General features: G+C 43.1%; 2 protein-coding genes across 3 annotated transcripts; one reads left to right on the plus strand and one right to left on the minus strand.

Annotated features, from left to right (window-relative positions):
- Positions 1–176: 176 nt before the first annotated feature.
- On the minus strand, positions 177–15,124 carry supt6h (SPT6 homolog, histone chaperone and transcription elongation factor). Of its 2 annotated transcripts, none has more exons than XM_031857334.1 (37): positions 15,007–15,124; positions 13,793–13,903; positions 13,538–13,702; positions 12,821–12,894; positions 12,526–12,706; positions 12,282–12,363; positions 11,840–12,095; positions 11,536–11,637; positions 11,265–11,378; positions 11,026–11,115; positions 10,684–10,826; positions 10,355–10,500; positions 10,091–10,201; positions 9,680–9,960; positions 9,430–9,584; positions 8,827–9,022; positions 8,565–8,704; positions 8,237–8,357; positions 8,045–8,121; positions 7,827–7,962; positions 7,507–7,644; positions 6,959–7,126; positions 6,735–6,862; positions 6,411–6,618; positions 6,056–6,203; positions 5,716–5,858; positions 5,482–5,622; positions 5,053–5,248; positions 4,633–4,778; positions 4,461–4,553; positions 4,245–4,358; positions 3,986–4,110; positions 3,247–3,359; positions 3,077–3,154; positions 2,784–2,983; positions 2,412–2,704; positions 177–2,087 (listed from the first exon to the last, which is right to left on the minus strand). In XM_031857334.1, the coding sequence occupies exons 2-37, from the start codon at positions 13,890–13,892 to the stop codon at positions 1,895–1,897; spliced, it is 5,295 nt and encodes a 1,764-aa protein (XP_031713194.1). In that variant the 5' UTR covers positions 13,893–13,903; positions 15,007–15,124; the 3' UTR covers positions 177–1,894. The 2 variants fall into 2 exon arrangements, with proteins under 2 accessions (XP_031713194.1, XP_031713195.1); XM_031857335.1 differs by having other exon boundaries at positions 8,237–8,354; positions 15,007–15,123.
- A 302-nt stretch (positions 15,125–15,426) lies between these two features.
- Positions 15,427–18,841, plus strand: sdf2 (stromal cell-derived factor 2). The gene is made up of 3 exons (XM_031857217.1): positions 15,427–15,661; positions 16,297–16,493; positions 17,579–18,841. The coding sequence occupies exons 1-3, from the start codon at positions 15,478–15,480 to the stop codon at positions 17,876–17,878; spliced, it is 681 nt and encodes a 226-aa protein (XP_031713077.1). The 5' UTR covers positions 15,427–15,477; the 3' UTR covers positions 17,879–18,841.
- The last annotated feature ends 1,232 nt before the right edge of the window (positions 18,842–20,073 follow it).

Genomic DNA, 20,073 nt, shown 5'->3' on the forward strand with positions numbered 1-20,073 from the left:
TGAAGTGGAAAAAAAAAAAAAGAGATTGTGTAAACGAACCATGAAGAAAATTCCTCACATTCTGTTCCCAGCTAATCATATTTGTACCGTGAAGAAACACACACACACGCTTATATGTACATCACATGTCCAGACTGCCAGTTTGTTTCCCAAATTAGCACGAACAAGACTCAGGGTTTTAATATGAACACTTTTATTAAAGGGCTCACAGGTAGAAAAGGTCATCAGCAGTGCCAGAGACATCATTTCTCCTCAATCACCAACTACCGCCGAACCAATCGCAGCCACGCTGAGAAAGATCTCAATCTGGCAAGAGACGTAAAACCAAGTTTACTCCAAAAACATAATTATTTAAAACAATATGCATATTATGGGACCATGATACTTTGCACACCGCAAAATGAAGCATACCATTGAATACCAGCGCTGCTCGTTTGTACTGTGGCATAGAGGCACAGCAGAGAATAAGAACAACCTGATGCGTAAGTCAAGAGGGATGCAGAGTGTGGCTTAAAACTGCCACACGACGATCACAATAGAGATTCAATGTGTTTTAAACAACAATATATTCATTCTACTGAAATAGCTGCGTGCAGTTCAGAATATTATACATACAAACGCAGTGGGAAGTCAGTCTGATAGTAGCTTCTTCTGACAGTGAACTCATCCACTGGAACATCTTAAATTAGTTTTTTTTTACTGTTGATACTGTCTTGAGCTGAAATGCAGCAGCTGTGCTTCGGGAGATCACATCCTGCAAGGTGGCAAACATCAAATCCCAAAAAGTGTCAAAGGCTAAAATACTCACTGAACAATGAAGACACATGAGAGCCAAATTTGAGTGAACTTTTCAAAAATGAACACTGACATGACGAGGTACTTCCACTTATGGGTTACTAAAATCAACCGTTTAAAAATGCGAAACCGGCTTCTTCTGTGCCGCCTCGCATAGACGCAGACCAAGTCTTCTCAAACAAGCACTGGTGCCTTGAATGTTAGTCCACACAGAATTCGCAGGTCAAATAAGAGTGAACAATACAATAGAGGCTATCTACAGGAGCCAAATAAATGAAGTCAGCTGATCATAATACAGCACGTAGTGGACACAGACGACTAGCAGTAACTCAAGCTCACATGACGGTTTCTCCTTGAATTCATTTAGATTTTTTTTCTTTCTTAAATCAGACTCAGCCCTCACACTTGACGCGTGTGTCGGTACGGTCCCAGGTGTGTTTGGTTTTGACAGATGTGAAGAGCAAAGGCTTAAGGTTTAAACAGAAAAAACAGGCTTTATTTATTCTGACGCATTCCATACAAAAAATTATATTTCCTGATTGGCTTGGCATAACGCTATTTTGGCAACTGCTCGCAAAAATCCAGAAACCGTAAAAGGAGGAAAAGCGGATTCTGGAAACGGCAACTGTGCCCCTCTGTCAAAGCCATTCATGGATCAAACTACAACCAGTCGCAAAAAATAAAGAAAGAAGGACAGCTTGTCTGACATTGTCTGTTTTAGGTCCATATCCTATATTAAACTGCTGTCTGATATTCAAGTTTCTTTTTTTTCCCATTGAAATTACTTTCTGCATGACACATAACGTGTTAATCTGACTGTACAGAATACTGTGCAGCCAGAGGGGTTGGCTGCATTTCAGGAGGTGAATCTGTCTGGGGAGGGATACAGGAAGACAAGAGGAAGGAAGGAGAGGAGCCATGATACCAGACAGATAAACTGCAGCTACAATATCAGCGGGCGAGTATGAATGGACAGTCAGGGGCTCATGGGCTGTGGGAGAGAGACAATAAAAGTGGAGGGTTATCCAGACGAAGAAGTGGCACGAAGGATGGAGTTGAGTTGGGGGGCGGGGGGTGTAGCGACTCCCCCCTCCATGTCCTATCGGTCCATCTCGTCCAGTAGGGGCGTGGCGTCTCCGGCGATGGACATGGGTGTGCTCTCTATCATTGGGCTGGGCGACGGTCGTGGCGTCATCCTCTGGGTTTTCTTCCGCCCCTCCGCCTCTTTTTCCTTCAGCCACTGCTCCGCCATCTTGCCCCAGTCCACTGCAGAGGCGTTGCTGCCGCCGGCCCTGCAAGGAGGGAGGACAGACGGGGGAGGTATTTTAGTCAAAGACAGTGACAGACTGAATGGCTGGCTGCTGCTGCTGCTGCTTGGCCTTAAATGATGCAGATTGTGGGTTTAGCACCATCTAATGGCAGCAAAACAAACACTCATCCATATCGTTCAACAACTGGTTGGATTTGAGTTGTTGAGTCTTACATTTCTTATAGCTGGGGTGATTACAAGGATCACTGTACATGAATACATGAATGAGAACATGAATAATCAGTTTCACTACCAAAGAACCAGAATGCCTTTTCAGGTCGCCCACACATATTCCCGTTGTACTTACTTTGGCGGCTGCGGCGGCTGCGGCGGCTGCTGCTGCTGCTGCGGCGTCCTTCCTCTGGATGAGGTAGAGGACGACGGCGTGCCGGATGAGTGGCTGTTGTGACTGCTGTGGCCGTGATGGCTGTGGTGTGACACATGGCTTCCTTGGGGATGGCCTTGTGTGTGAGAGTGCGAGGACTGCGGAGTGGTGCTGGTGTACTGCGGCGTACCCAGGGCCTGCTGGCTCGGTGTAGTGTAAGAGTAGCTGGGTGTCATCAAGGGCGTCGTCATGGGCTGCTGGGGTGTGGCAAATACCTGCAGAGGAGGAAGTACTGGTGATGAATGTGGCTCAAGGAGTTACCAGTGAAAAGTCATTACATGCACCTGCACTCACATGATAAGCAGAGGAGCTCCCTCCTCCTCCTCCTCCTCCTCCTCCTCCTCCTCCCGTGCTGCCACCGTAGCCGTACTGGCTGGAGCCCCACTGTGCGGGGGTGGTGTTGGGGTTCTGGCCCTGGCCTGTGACTGCGGCGATGGCACTGAACATCTGGGAGGTCATGTTGCGTGGGAGGGCGTTGACAGCTCGCGTCAAGTCTGGGGAGGAAGGAATACATTCAGAAATAGTAAAATGTACTACAACTACACTCAAATGTAGATTGTGTGTGTACGGAAGAGAGTGGGACTCACCTGCGATGTTGATATTGGCTGGCGTGGCGTTCAGGGATGCGGGTGTCCTTGTTCGGCTGCTGTTGCTGGGAGTGATACCTTTGACGGAAGGGAGAACGTTCATAACCTACAACATCCTTCGACTGGCGTAATATACACTACAATTAACATTAGGTACAGTGCTTCCATACCCGGCACAGGCTCTTGGTAATGGTCCTTAAACCAACGGAATAGTCCATTCACTGTGGGAAATATCTGTGAACGATAGCGGAAGCCATCCGGGGTGATAGTCAAATACTCGACCCTAGATAAAGAAAGAAGATGACATGTTGAAATTCAGTTCTACTTGTATTTAAACACTGTGTCAATAAATTAAGTAAAAAAATGTCTGGGCAGATAAACAGCTGTGCGGTAGAGTGGATAAGAAGGATGTGGTGTTTAGTAATTTGGCACAACATGAATGACATCTGAAGTCGCTGTGGACCTGCGCATGTGTGCATATATGACTGTGATATTTAGAGCAGCGATTATCAACCTTTTGTAGCTTAAGGCCCATTTCGGATTGTTAAAAATATTCAGAGGACCTCCATCCCGTATAAATAATGAACAAAACATGACAATAAAGGAAAAAAACGGGGTGTATAATTACATAATATATATTCTGCTTACCCTCACCCATCACTGCCGCCATTATGAATCATAATTTTGTGTATTCTCCCACATCCCTTTTTTTAATTAAAAAAATGAAAAAGACATTTTGTGTCAATGCATCCGAGGGAACGTTAGCTCGGTGATAAGCTATTCAACAATTATCTTTTATATCAGCCTCCACTGAAATCAGTCCAACTTGTTCATTCAACATTTTCAATTCATGGCATCATGACAGCGAATAATCAGAAAACAGAAGAGTCAAAAAACATTCCTGCTCACCGTGGTTTTCCGCGAGGCTGGTAGCCCAGTATGAATTTTCCGGGCATCTCTTTACACGCCGAAAGAAAGTAAGGAATAAAAGTAGGCTTCTCCCGCTTTGTCTTGACCAACAGCTCCTCCATTTTCTATTAGAGAGAGAACAAGACAAAACGAGATATGAGAGGGGTGCAACTCGTGGCAAAAAACAAGTAGTAGAATGAGACGAGTTGTCGAGTTATGTAAGAGTAACGAGTAATGATATCAGAGTAAACAAGTATACCTCCTTGATCCCCCAGAGGCCGTCCTGGAAGTACTTATGCCCCAGTAGATCCCTGGCAAATGACGCCATAGGCTGAATATACCGAGCAGTGATTTCATCCAGATCTTCAAACTCCTGCAGAGAACGCAACAGACTCTTGAGGAACATGGAGCAGCCAAAACAGCACTGATGTGTCACAACACATCTTCAGGCTAAACAAAGAGGAAGGCAGCGTACTTCACTGTTGATCCAGAGAGTGTGGCCCAAGCTGAACGCGTTCTCTTTGCCTTCTTCTCTCACATCCACATGCTGGTAGATGCCATCCGCCACCTTCAAAACGTCACACAGTTAGACTGGGATATGTTGAGCGACTGCCACGTTAATAAGTACCTCTCTATCGGTTTCTTACTTTCCAGGTGACTGTGAGGTGGTTCTCTCCCTTGCTGCTGGGTCTGATGATCAAGTCTCCCTGGTCCAGGGCCTCCATCATCTTCTCTGCCTGGTTGAAACTAATATTGTGGAAGTTGGGGTGGGCAATCACACGCTTTATGTATGCTGAAAAGACAGAAAGCAAACAAACAGTATAAGGACAGTGATGTGGAGGGAAGTGTTAACCAAAGTGTATTATGAGGAAACAATACCCAAAGCGCACTGTTCTATTAGTTATTTCTATTCAAACAACTTTTATCATTGTTATCTCTGCCAGGAGGGCCGTGCAATCGCTTGTGTGCGCGCCTGTGTCTGTCCACAGCTAATCTTGCATTCTGCTGCAGCAAACAGAGTATTCTCAGTAGATCTGCATTCTCCTTAATGCTGTTATTATACTAACGTGTTCGCTGTTGTTTCTTTTTGAGCTCCTCCTCCTGTTTTTGGTCCTCGGTCTCTGTGTCAAAGTCATAGTAGCTGTCTTTGGGGAGCTTCCACTCGTTGGCCTTGTCCATCAAATCGGAGGTGCGGCACGTGAGGTCGACGCTGAACTTTTCAATGTCGATTTTCATGATGCGACAGTGAACCGTCATGCCCACCTTAAGGAAGACGAACAAGCTAGTGTTACACAGGTGACACAATAGACAGAAACAAGACAGGAAGCGCAGAAATAAGACAACAATTAATCACAGATAATGTCAGGATTGGGATGTTTAACTGGCACCAACTGCAAACTCTCAGACATTCAAATGTTTACAGGTGACATTGATAAAAGTAAAAGAAAAACATCAGCAAAGCACAACAAATATCACAAAAACAAACAACGCCTCACCTTGACCCTCTCCTCGGGGTGTTTGACCACTTTGTCACTGAGGAACTTGGTGGGAATGAATCCCTGGACGCCATTATCTAATCTGGACCGCACCCCGATGGCCTGGCCTGGACATGAACCGCTGTCAAAGTGATTCCACACCTAAAGCAGGGACACAAGAGAGTTTAGATGTCAGACTCTCAGCTGTTTTGTACCACTAAGTCCTCAAAAGAAGAACACTCGGGTGTGCAGTACCTCGCTGAGTTCAGGGAAGTTGTCCTGCTGGCAGAAGGGACACTGCCACAGCCCTGTAGAATCATTACGGATGGCCTGGTCGTAGCTCTCTCCCTGAGGCCGCCGGTGAGCAATACCAGTTACTATACTGGTGATCAGCTTACCTGGAAGAAAAGGAGGAAAACACATCAACCACACCGGCCGACAGAGCTGCATCTGTACTGTGACTGGTGCTCCAGCAACATCATTCTGCGCCATCGTCTTAGACTTCTTACAACAGTCTATTGTAAGAATATATTATTGATTTTTTGGGTGAAAATTCAAGAGATAAATATGTTTACTTCAGTGTGGTGTATATTACCAATATAAAAGGTCTCCGGAGTCTCCTTGGTGAGCAGGTTGAAGACCTCCTCAGTGTTGGGGACTCTGTAGGCAACTCTCAGGTCTTTGTATCTGCAGCTCAGCTCTGCACGGATATCATACAGAGTAATCCCCTTGTTGCCGTAACCCTACATGGAACCAAGCAAAGAAGAATACAGGTGTGAAAACTTTGTGAGAGGTGAGTGGGTGTGACACACTTTTGTCGGACGGCGTTTAAAGTGCACAGCTGGAAGGAGCCTGGTTTGCTGTTCATGAATGCCAGACATTGCTGCGGTCAAAGCCACAACACACACACACACACACACACACACACACACACACACACACACACACACCTGTCTCTCAAGCTCTTCAGCAAAGGCATCCAGGTCCAGATCTTTGAGACGTTCTGGGTTTTCCAAAATCTCTTCCAGAGCTCCAGCCGGGTTGGCATCTTCTGCCGACTCATCATACTCGAGGGCGTCCACAGCCATCTTGCGAGCCCACTCGTACGTCTCAGGGTGGACACGAGATCCATCCAGAACCTCAATGTAGGAGTCGGTACTGTGTGGAAGAAAGAAATGCTGATTTAAAAGGCTGAATGGTCGATCACAACAGCAGTATTAGATACTACGGGAAATAGTCTGAACGTGTAACAGACCCCCATACAAGGTACCAACCTGTCCCCAAGCGATGCTGTGTCGATCTTGATGAAACCAGCGCAGTTGATAAAAACTTTGGGTCCCATGTGACACATTGTGACCAGCTGAGTTCTGTTTTCAAGTCGAGTGTTGTTTTGCTTCAGAATCTGCACCAAATACAAGGACCATGGTGATCATCAGTTCAGCAGAAAGGGCTCAATATTTTAGTATGTGACACAATAAATGAATGAATAAAAACATACCTTGAGCAGCTGGGAGCCCTTTCTTGGTCCCAGACCACAGACATACTGGACTAGGCTCTGAGTGTGAGGATGGGCGATGGCCTTGTTCACATCCACTCCGACCTCATTAACACGGTTGATGAACTCACAGTAAAGAGCGCAGAGCAGATCTTCCTTCACCACATGTTCCTGAGAAAGACAAAAACTCTCTTTCACACAATTGTAGCAACAGAATCACGCTTAATTTTATATCTGCAAGCGTCTAATTTTAAAAGCCATTAGTGAGGTTGGAGGAGCAGAACGTCACATTATTATCTAAATACTGGTCAACTGATTGGTTGATATATTATGCATCGGACTAGGCTGAGAAGAATATTTAATGCTTGTTCCTGACGGATATGTGATGGCCTGTGTGACGCTACAGGAGAATAAAAGGTGGATAAACAATGTCAAAAAAGCAAATGTCACAGGAAACATTGTAAAACTGGCGTTGATCATTTTTAAACAAACTATGTTTCAACAATATACAGCAATAGATGGAGATAAAAGAACTTTCTTCAATGTCTCACCTGTAGCGGGTGGAGTTTCAGGCAGAGAATGTCATCATCACTGCTGCAAACCTGAGCATACTCCATCAGCGGATCCTGGATCTTCCTGGCTATCGACACAGCCTGTCGCAGTAAGGGAGGGTAATCCCTAAAATCCGTCTGCGCAGATAGAAAGCAGAGGGTCAGGAATAAATGAGCAGCAGAGGGAGCATTGAGCCATATCTGGGATACACCAGTTAATTAAATTGCTGTGGTTACCTGCCATAGTCAAAGAGCAAAACCACTGATGTTCCTGTGCTTGTGTATGATGAAGATAGCACGGTGAGGTGTTAAGCATTTACCTCAGATCTCTTGCTGTTCATGTACAGTGTGGCCAACTCATTGTCAACAAGTTCCACACCAACAGCAGGCAGAGAGGACTCTTGCTCAAGCTCGCTGATAGTCCTCTTGATGTCCTCCATGATCATTTGAGCATCTCTGCACACACAACATTATTTTACCATCTCCTTTATGACTTGTAAATGCTGTTCAAAATGTCCAGATGAAATCAAGTATTTACCGGCTTTCCCCAGCGACAGCTACCACATGAGGCTTCTTGCCAGACAGAAACTTCTTGAGACTTTCGATGTCGTGGGCCTGAAGATAACACACACACACACACACAAATGAGCGATCATCTCAAAAGATCCATCCACCCAAACAAAAGCATCTGTTGACTGCAGAGAAGCACGTTTGTGTCCTCTGCATGTACCTTCTTCTCTCGGTCATCCTCCCTAAAGGCGTTCCTCCTCTTCATGAAGTAGGGCAGACGCAAGAAGTCGACCACCTCCCCTTCGCCATTGATCAGAGCACAGAACACCGGTGTATCTCTGCTTCAGCAAAGTAAAGTTCACAAGTAAGAACCTGAACTATTTGCCACATAAGTGTGTCTTTTATGCACTAAACTTTTCTTGGTCTTACACGGTTGTAAGAACGTGCAGTATTTCTCCCACATTTTAAAGTGAGATCTCTATTGTTAATACCAAAAAATTGTAGCTACTAATATATATGAGAAAAAAAAAATTGTGTGGGGTGTATACCTGCTGGGCGCATAGGCTACACCCAGCACGCGTATGCCTTTGCCCTGACTCTCGTCCATCAGATCATCGTCTTCCTCAACCTGCTGATCTGGCCGGTAAGGAGACACCTTGAGCCAGTTATACAACCGACGACAGCAGGACTGTGAGGAGAAATGAACAGCAAAATGTTCACAATGAGTTTACCGTGTTATTTTTCTCTGCGTAACACTACTTCAATAATGTAATATTACAATGTATGGCGACAGATATCATGGGAACTTACCCTGACAATGCTCTCTTTGGCCTCAGTGATCAGTTTGCTCTTGAGCTCCTTGGCCATCTGAGGGTAGAGGAACTGAGTGAGAGCTCTCTCTATTGCTAAAGTTCGCTGCCTGTTCCACTCCTGCACCTGGTGACTGAACTCATCCCTGTAGTAGAACTGCTTGATCTCATCAAAGTACGTCTGGTCTCCAGCATACCTGAGGGAAGACACAGGAGAGAAGCGGAGACAGAAAGGAGAGCCTTAACATTTCCACGGTCATAATTCAAAAGCGGCACGTTCCACTGACAAGGATGTGGATTAAAAAAAAATGTAAGCTGCAGCTTAAAAACAAATTAAACTCTGTAGCTCTGTAGTATAAAGCTATACAGATGCTAAAAATGGCACAACACATCAGGTCCTGTGCTTAATAAATGTCCTATGACCAATGCATGTGTACGAACAACAGAGGTGACAAGAATTATAAGACCTCGGGATGTTTGTATATTTATGATTTCCTCCATCTGGTTGATTCAATCTGACTTAATGTAAGTGGCCAAAATCATGAATTATTCAACATTGATCTTTCGCCATTTTCGTTTGTGTCAGTGTTGTCACTGTGCTTACCCTTTGACCCCTATAAGGTCTATACAAATGTCAATGGAAAGCAGTCCCTCCTCCTCTGCCAGGCACATCTTCAAGAACTGATCCCCATTCAGCTCTTTTACAGCCTTGTTCTTAAGATACTTGAAGGAGTAGGCAAAATGAGCCTCGTCTACCTCCTACAGGAGGGAAGCAAATGGCAAAGCAGATTTAGATTAACCCTTTTCTGTTTATTTTTTTGTTGTTAAATGTCTCTGAATAAATGTATCCGTACCTTTTTGCCCTTCTTCGTAGGCTTGATGTTGATCTTGGCCCTCTCCTGAAAGGTCTGTCGGAGAACATGTCTGACCAGCGGTTCACGAGCAAGCTGCATGGCCACCATGTACCTGGTTCCTTCCAGCACTGCCTCGGGAGTGCTGAACTGACTGCAAACATAATCTTTGGCCAGCTCCACAGGCTCGGCCGGGAACTGCTCGGTCTCGTGACGCTGGTAACTGTCTCTCAAATTTTCTCCAAACTGCTCTGGAGTTAAGCCAAACTTTTTAGCCAAGCCATCTGCAGGAAGGAAGAAACAGAGAGAGAAGTTGAAGTGCTACCAAGCTAGGAAAAAAAACAAAATACAAATGAATATAGTGATACTTGAAGACTGGGACTGTTGTGTGCAAGGTAAAAAAAGAAGACCAACCAAGTCCCACGCTCTGACAGATGGTGTACATATCTCTACGAGACGCCAGCTTGAGGTCAGGTCCTTTCTGTTGTTCTTCTTCTTCTTCTACCTCCAATTCCTCTTCTTCACCTAAAGAGGCAACACGCAAAATCGGTCATGGAGCAAATTGTTACACTGAGGCTCAACTCCTAACTGAAAAATATGTTTCAATTAGAACTGAATAATTCTGCAGAATCTGTCCATCATCTAATGAAATGTTCAATTCAGACGCGTTCATCTTACCATCCTCGGACACTTCTTTGATCTTCTTGAGCCTCTTCTTGCTGGACTTGGCAGTGTTCTGCATCTTGGGGATGTCTCGGCCGTAGTAGAGCAGGAAGTGGTTGTACACATCACCCAGCTCTTCAAGAGTCTGCACATCTTTTAGCCTATAAGAAAATGATAAAATAGGTTTGAAAGGGACAGAAAACTGTGTTTATCGTCGACCACCATGTGAACTTTATCACTTTCATCTCCTGCAATTATTCCTGGCTTCGTGCAGTCACAACCAAATACAGCACACAACACATAATAAGAGATTATCTTTTCAAGCCTCGGCCCTTGAGACGTACCTCTCTGTGTCAGCGGTGTCCAGAGGACGGACGCCGTCAGCCAAAGGTTTGTCGGGGTCGGCTGAGATCTGCTCAAACTGGTAGGACTGCATCTTCCGAAACAGACGGGTCAGGTTCTGCTTGCGGGACTTCAGTTGAGTCCACTGGTGGGTGACAATGTTGAAGTCAAGAAACCAGAAGTGGCATACAAAACGCCAAGATGGTGAAAACAAATGATTGATAATGATTTAAAACAATGTTTAATTCATCTTAGAATTGATTATTGTAAGATTGGCTGTGCACCCAGAGGATCATACAACGGCTTTCCGTTCAGTCTGTAATCTATTGCAATACCAAGTCTACCTTTTCATCCCACTGCCACACCTTCCACAGGTCATTGATGTTTAGCTCAGGCTCCACATATTCTTTCCTGTAGAAAGCGATGAATGGGACCTGGGGAAAAGAACACGATGAAATTGGTTCTTTGCGATAATGCATCCTTTCTTAAAAGACATAATGTTATAGTTTTTTTTAGAAAAAATGTAACTCAAAGGAAACAGATGAAGGAAATGTATTACATGGGTACGGTGAGCTCACTGTACCTCAAATTGTTGATTCCTCATGAAGTTGAGGGCCTCTTTGATCTTAGCAATCGTGCTGGGGCCTTTCCGGCTGAAGTTCGTGGTCGTCCCTCTGTCTAAATAATCTGTGCTCTCCTGGTTAGGGCACAGAAAAAAGAAGAAAGCATCTAGATGTGATCTAGAGCTAAAGAGAATCCAATGATCTATCCCACAGAAAGGAGAATCTAACCAGGTATCATGACTGCATATCGCATGGATGCATTCCTGAGTGTGTGTGTGTCAAAGGACGTACCTGCATGGAGATAGTAAGAGTGGAGAAGCCATGTCTGAAGATCCACTCTGCTTCCTCTTCCAGCTCGTCATCCTCAGCAGGTTTAACAGGGATGGATCGTAACTATAAAACAGAGCACAGATCAGGAAAGTAGGCACTCAAATTTGATCAGTGACTAAATGAGATGTCACGGCTTAACTACACATAAACCTGAGAAAGCAGTCATTAAGAACCTATATAATAATAGCTTTATTTATATGGTCCGTATAAGAACGTAACAACAGTGACAACACTGTTAGCATCAAAAACACTGACACACACACACCTGGAACCTTTCGGGCATATCTGTCGAGCGGATCTCATTGTCTTGGTCAGTCATGTGACTACTTTCCAGCTCACTGGGCTCGTAGATCTCAAAGATGCTCTTCCTCCCCTGCCTCCTCTTCGTCTGCTTCTTGGGTCGATCCCAACTCTCTTCATCCTGGTCCTCTTCCTCCTCCTCCCCCTGGTCGTATGCGTCTGCGTCAAAGTCAGCAAAGTCAAAGTCTCCGCCAAAGATTTCTTGGGCCTCCTGGAGGGCTCTGTGGGAGGATGAACAGCGAAGAGGAGAGAAGCAGTGATTGACTGGTTCACTTCACTCATATCTTAAAGCAGTTTGCCATTTTGTTGTCTCATTGTTACCAAATATAAATATGTATTAGCACGCTTCTTGTCCTACCAATGATGGATCTTATATTGGATAGATTTGCTGAATAAACTATACTCACGCGTCCGTGTATCCTGAGAATTTTTTGCCCCTCTTTCTGGTGATGGGTTGGCCATCATCATCAACAATAAAATCGTCTATATCTGTAAGACAAAGGAAAAACATTTAAAACAAACCAATTATATACCACGTTATTTAGAAATCAAGCGTGGGACTGAGTTTACATTAGTCTTTTTCTCTATTATCACGCAGCTTTTTAGATACTCGGGTCCACACAGATCGAACCACCTTTATTCCTGGCCTACCTGACTCCTCGTCCTCTCCTTCTTCTTCGTCATCTGCGTGGTGAAGAGGCTCATCGACAGCCTCGCCTTCCTCCAGCTCTCCCTGATCATCTCCATGAAAGATCTCATCTGCGATCATGTCCTTCTGGTCGTCATCCTCTTCGTCATCATCAAGTGTTTTTACACGTTCATATTTCTTTTTCTGCGACACAAGACAGGTACAACATCAGTACTGCCAGAATAAGCTTTTTCAAGAGTACGAAAATGTTTGTACACACTTATTACCGAGATAGTAGTAATGAGAAGCCATTCTTACCCTCCTTTTCACTTTTACACCCAAGTTTTCCTCAATTAGGTCCAGATCATCGTCATCAAGGTAGTCGTCATAATCTGCAAAGAGGAAAAGTCTCAGTCAGAGGAAACAACTGCTACGACTGTAAAGACAGTGCTCTTGTTCTTGTGTGTGATACACGTGAATACGGTATAGGGATGGGAAAAGAATCTATTCAGACAAAAACCTATATTATAAATATATGGCACCTTTGTACGACGATGATTCAAAATTCATATTTTCTGTCTTAATAGATGCTGCCAGCAATTATCTGTTTACAGAGTTAAATGCAGGTAAATTTGCCTGAAAACACACTTACACTTTGTTCGATAATGAAAATATTAAAGTAGATTATACACCACACCAGCAGAGAACTAACATCAAATACCACCTGTTGCGGTTAATGCACCAGAGAACTTATTTAAAGAACAATTAAATGTTATTGGAGTATTACAGAATGGCGATTCATCTTGAATTGGCACCAATCAATTCTGTTTTATATTGGTAAATAACTGCTGACTAAGATATTTGGAAAAACACTAATATGAGGTCAATTGTATTATTTCTTCAAGACAAGGTACACGATAAGGACCTGATCTGTTCCGAGTTAAGTTTGTGTACTACGGTCACTAACCCTAACCCGGATAAAGATATTTTAAGAAAACATATTTTATTATACTTTATAACATATGATGCACTTACTGCGCTTTTTACGGCGATGCCTGACTTCCTCTTCTGAGTCACTCCCCGCTGCACTTGCAGTTTTTGGACGCTCTTCCTCCCCCTCTTCCTCTTCTCCATCATCAATGAGTCCGCGTAAATTTCCTCGCTCATCCTGGTCCTCTGTGTTCTCTTCTTCCTCTTCATCTGTTGAGAAATTAAGAGATAAATGGTTTCACACGTCATGCATCCCCACCTTTGAAACACATATCCAGAACTGAACAATTCAAATCGTACCATCTTCCTCCAGAAACCTCTGGGTCTTTTTAGGCTTGAGGTCTTTCTCATCAAACTCCTCCTCTGACTCCTCGGCCTCGCTCTCAATAAAGTCGGACATGACTGCTGTTCCTAAGAAGAAGATAGATAGATAGTTACTTTATTAAGAAGTGCAAGAGGCTGTCAGTAAACATTCCCAACACCATCAAAGCATTAGTCAAAAAGCCAAACACACATGCATTATGCTCTAGTGTTATGATGTCTTTGCAATATCACTGCATAACATCCAATTTTCATTCATTCCTGCTTCAAGATTGGAAAAAATAATTTTATTTCACACTGTCTGGGAGAATAACATATATGTTCTTCATCAGCTTGTTCGAGCTCTTCGTTGACATTAAATGACAAGATTGAGTGAAATATTGAAATGTAAGTTTGTTATGGTTGCACCACTCCACCAAATGGAGACATTTAGGTATCTTTCTAAGGCTTAAGATCTCCTCCAGAATATCAAAATAAAGTGTTGTATGTTTGAACAATTGTATTATTTTATTTGCATTTAAACTGACCATTGATTTTATTCTAACTCAGCGATATAGCGTGCAACAAAACTAGATTTAGCTGGCGTTTAAAGAATAAAATAAAAAAATAACGTGACACCTAACGTTGTCGCATTGCGCACACACAACACAGACGCAGTCGATCACTCAAACGCATTAGCGCCTTGCTTTAACGTTAAATGTAACAGTAGCTAACGTTATCGAGATGATAACTCAGCGTTTCGGTCAACAAACTGTCACGCTAACGTTATATTGGGAGTTCTAGTCAACAAAGTTAGCTTACTTTACTGTAAGTTACCTGTGAGCTAGCAACCACCAACTAACGTGAGCTACGACCTATGCTAGCATGCTAGTTAGCTAGCGAGCAATCTCTTACCAAGTAACGATAGCTGTCATTTAACGTCATTCTCACGTTGTTGGTTTGAAATATATATTGTACGTAGCAATACATCGACTGACAATGAAATAACAACCAAACCTATTTCACTGTTTGTAGAAATAGACCAAGGCCTCTGAGCCAACTTCGCAGTCTAACGTTTAGCACATCAGTGTGTTAGCCTAGCATTAGCTAGAACGACAACAACAGCCAACTGCATACTCGTTGACCAGTTAACGGCGGTTAGCTGAGCGGCACAGTGATAAGGTCGCAAAGTATCACGGAACAACTGGACTTACGCGTCTCACTGCAGTGGTATACTCCGTTAATGTTTACAAAAATAACGGGGTTGTGTTGTGTTTAGTGTTTCGGGGAGCTTGTACTTGTAAAAATGGCCGACAACGAGCGGCGTGATGGCAATTCCAGGACGCTTCCATCCTTCTCAGTAGAAATGTGACGCCCCCTGCTGGTTCACCTTGATTCTACACAAAATAAAACAACTAAATAAGACTACACAACCTAACCATTATTAGTATTTAATGGGGATATTGATCACATTATCATACACATAAAAACATATCACAATGACGCCAAATAAACCCCCAAATAAACTGAAACACCTCGAGAGGTCTATGCAATGAGCACTCCGAGTCACAAGGGGGCGCTGTTTCACGAGCTCCCCCTTGGCATACAGTACCTCTTTAATGACGTTGCGAAAAATAATACATATCTTTAACAGTCATCGGCGGCTGTATTTGGATTTAATAGGAATGGGTTATTTAGAATATGCTGGTCTTCCACACTCTCTACCAACCCTTTTATTATTGCTAACCTGTATATTTGGACTGTCACTTGGTACGGAACTGGGTTTTGTGACATGCGGATCCGTCCTTAAACTGTTAAATACAAAGCACAATGTGAGACTACACTCGCACGACGTACGCTACGGCTCCGGTGAGTTTCCTCTCAGAAAACGATTATTACGCATTAATAAACATAATTTGTGTTTTTCATATACATTAACTTAATTCACCGTTGCCCACCTCTGTAATTGTAATGACTGATTTCTATGTACAAAGGTTAACAGTGTTTGACATATAATGAAGGCTGTCACCATTATGTGTAACCAGACTGTCAAAGAGTGGTACACATTAAATATTGGTGACATAGCCTCTTTTCGGGGATATTTAAAAAGCAAATATTTACTGAAGTGATGAACATGAAGTCAGTATATATGAACAAGATTAACGTTTGGATTTTCCCTAAAAAAAACATTCTCTTTTTATTTTAAGCAGCACCTCAAAATCATAAAAAGTCCAAACTTTCAGCAAATATAGAAATGTTGTAGCCCTCAAAGTTAACCACGATCTGTTTACCAACATGAGCCCTTGGGTTCAAAGTCAAACCCAAAACAACAATCACCAATTCAACTGTGACTTTACAGACCTTCATACCATGAAAAAGCTTCCTTAATTACCCTATATTTATATATATATTTTTTTTTTGTGTCAAAATCCTAGTTTGGTCTTCTGCTCACTGCGTGAACTTATGTGTGAGTGTGTGTGTGTGTGTGTGTGTGTGTGAGGCAGGTAGCGGTCAGCAGTCTGTAACAGGGGTGACTACAGTGGAAGACAGTAACAGCTACTGGAGTGTCCGTGGGACAAGGGACACCATGTGCCATCGTGGCACCCCGGTCAAATGCGGGCAGAATATCCGTCTCACCCATGTCAACACAGGCCGTAACCTGCACAGCCACTACTTCGCCTCCCCGCTGTCCTCTAACCAGGTGGGTGGTGTGAGGAGTACAAGGGAGAGAGAAGAGGTGTCATGTTCTGTGAAGCATCATCCACATAGACGCCTGTAGAGATTGGGAAGTTATGTTAATGTCTTAAAGATAGTTTGACATTTCCAGCATAATTCAAAAAGTTGGACATTACTGATATGCAGTAATCTATGTAAAATAACAAGATGTTGATGCTCACATTTAGTGAAGACCAACATTTTGAAGGGGAACTGAGTTGACAGCAGCTTTTTACACTTCAGGAAATTCACCAGACTCTCTGGGAAAACAGCCTCGGGTCAACAAAAACCCTCTCCAATGCTGAGGAAGTGTGAAAACACTGTCGTTCAAGTGTAACAGGGTTGGAAGAGGTGTACCATGCGATTATAGAAAATCTGTCAACTGTCAGACATTTTTGTATACTGTTTACACCATGGTAGTTATTCTCTTAACATCCAGCTTGTGCGGCTGATCTGAGCCCGACTGGTGACTAAGAGCTATCCGTCTAATATGTTGTAAATCAATAAACAGGTCGCCTTTATGTCACTTTGGGATTTTCAGGATTGTTGCATCAATGTGATGGAGTTCCTTTACAGATGGGTATGGGAAGAAAATAGACATTCTTGTCTGGTTGTTTTATTTGTAAGCAGTTTCTCAACCTGGTTTCCAGAACATGTACCAAATGACGTTTTTCACATTCCACAACAGAAGATTTCATCCACATACACACGACGTATACAACGTAGGCTGTCTGGCCTCCCTCATCCACTATACATTAGTATCAGTAGTATTAGTACACCCTTCACTGGAGACTAAAGGGTGGATGTAACTGTACGTTTGGGGAAGAAACAAGAAGCCAGAGACAAAACCAAACATGTCTTTATGTTTACTGTGTTTGGATATCTAGCTTGGTAAATATTGGCATCTGTGAAAGCTGTTCCTATTGTACAAAAATGGAAGTCTTCTGATAGCTGAAAATTGAAATAAAAACAAGTTTTGTCTGGAAAGTTAAGAGACTGTAAAATGTCACAAAAGCAAGGTGCACCATCCTCTCCTCTATTTCTTCTAATCTCTTTCTCTCTTGTCCACAGGAAGTGAGTGCATTTGGCGACGAAGGGGAAGGGGACCACCTGGACGAGTGGACGGTTCAGTGTGGGGGATCCGTATGGAAGCGCGAGGAGGCCGTCCGCTTCCGTCACAAGTCCACTGATGCACTACTGTCAGTGACAGGGGAGCAGTACGGACGGCCGATACACGGTCAGAGGGAAGTTCACGCCATGTCGACCCCCAGCCAGCACAGCCTGTGGAAGGCCATGGAGGGCATCTTTATGAAGCCCAGCGAGAACCTGGCAGGCAGCCGAGACTACAGTCACCTACACACGGAGTTCTGAACACGACTTTTCTTCTTTGTTTCCGTCACTTCCCATTGTCCTCTCTGTCTACCATCGTATTCCTACCTCTGTCCCTAATTACACATGTTCCAGCAACCTCTTGTCTCATTGTCCTCTCCCATCACCTTTTGACTATCATCTTTTGAGGAGACTGTGCCAAAGTCTGTCATGGATCAGGGTGCAATAACTTGATCTTATCAATCCATACCAACCTCTCTCATTCATTGAGTTTTATGAAACACAACTTGAATCCTCAAAAATCTAGCAGCTACACGCAAGAGCGCAAATAACATTTGACTAGAGTTATAGTTTGTCTTAAGGTACAAGGAGACATAAAGGTATTAAAAATGCTGTTTTACTGTACAAACACACATTTTTATCACAGTTTTGACGCTTTACATCCTCTCAGCTGTTCTTTTTTGTTAAATAACTGGCATCATCAGTCACACCACAACACAGCAGGCAGGTATTGCAGATAAGTATTAATTCATCAAGTGAGTCTTATGCTTTGTTGGATTTAAAAAAAACATTGTTACACTTGTGCCTTTATCCTTTTTAGGTGTTTAAGCTGCGGAGCCTTTTAAACTTTTGGAAACAAGAATTTTATTGTGTTTTATGGTATTTGTAAGCCATATTATACTCAATGGATAAACAGTATTACCTTTGTAAATTACCTTTTTTTCCCCCTTGAAGTCTAATTAAGTGTTTCATATAAATTATTTACCACTAACTGACAAGACAGAATAAGCAGTTTTTTCCTTCGGAGGTGTTTTTCTATATGTACATCATTGAACTGGATGCTGTTTGTTGGTTTGATCAGTTTCTAAGTGCTGGGAGAAAGTACAGTATTTTACATTCATGCTGTCTGTGCATGCATCCGTGTTATATCAACTCTTTGTTCGAGAGGTTCATGTGAGCAACAAACATGCAATGAATACCTCATATTAAAGAGATTTTTTTGCATACCGGTATTAGCGTGACTTCTTTATTGGATTCTTTTCTTTTTACTTTAGTTACTATGGTGCAAATTTTCCTCTTAATATAATTAAAACATGAATTTAAAGAGAGCATCTGCCGTTTGGAGTTTTATTGCAATAAATAAGATCCACATTTGCAAATGCGGCCCTCCCACCCAGCCGGTCTGTTGAAGAGCGAGAGCTACTTAATGAAGTTCAGATAAAGACAGATATTTTCCCCCCGAGTAGGTGTCCTTAAACACATCTTCTCAGTGCTGTGGGGTTTAACAAACACCACATAGTCTGATGATCTCAAAACGAATGGGCAAATTGCAGAAAATGTACACAGTGTCTTTATGATCCAAATCTAGACATGGCAAGGCAAGAGTAAAGCAACTACCAGTTGTAGTTCTCTTGGGATGCTGCCGACAAAAAGTCAAGTTGTGGTGTAAATCTTCCTCTTAACAGAATAAAACTCAGAAAGACAGTTGCTCTCAGTGAATTCATGTTTTATATTCTGTTAAGAGGAAAATTTCCACCAGTTACCACGACAGTTGAGACGATCTGGCAACTCTTCTCAGCTGGTCCTTCATGCATGATTACTTGTAATGAATCACTGATGTCATCAATGACTCTCCTGATAACTGCATGCACAATTTGCCAACATGAATTATGAGATAAAAGCAGCGCAATGAAGATAGACAGATAATGTAAAGCTTATTTTTTATGGGTGTCCCTTTCCTAGATCAAACATTAATTGAGCAAGTTGGAATCACTTTATAAAAGCCAACACCCTCATTTTACCCACAAAGATAAAACCAGACTAAAGGATTTGCAAGTAAGGCAAGCTGTTAATGTCTGCCTGGGCCATTGAACTTAGCATAATGCCTTGTTTGTCCACTTAATGGAATGTTTTGGTTCATTATCTGGCAGTTAATGGGGTTTGAGGGCATCTGCTTTGAGGCTATTCTCACTTGTGTTTGACCAATGCTCCCTAATTATCATGATTTAGAATAAGGGCTGATGTGTGCACTGCTCCATAGGATGCCCTTTTCTAACACATGTCGAAAAAAATGACCAAATTGATCTCGAGCCGTCACATATGGCACCCAGCTACATAGCATTTTTAAGATGCACACCTCAGTGGTGGAGGGGTAACCTTTGTGCGCATGTCTTTCACAAATGCCAAGGTTAACCCACTCAAAGCAGTTATGTTTGTAGTGCAACATGACGTGCATA

This window comes from Anarrhichthys ocellatus, unplaced genomic scaffold (genome assembly GCF_004355925.1).
Source record: "Anarrhichthys ocellatus isolate YVR2014 unplaced genomic scaffold, GSC_Weel_1.0 scaffold18, whole genome shotgun sequence".
Taxonomy (NCBI): domain Eukaryota; kingdom Metazoa; phylum Chordata; class Actinopteri; order Perciformes; family Anarhichadidae; genus Anarrhichthys; species Anarrhichthys ocellatus.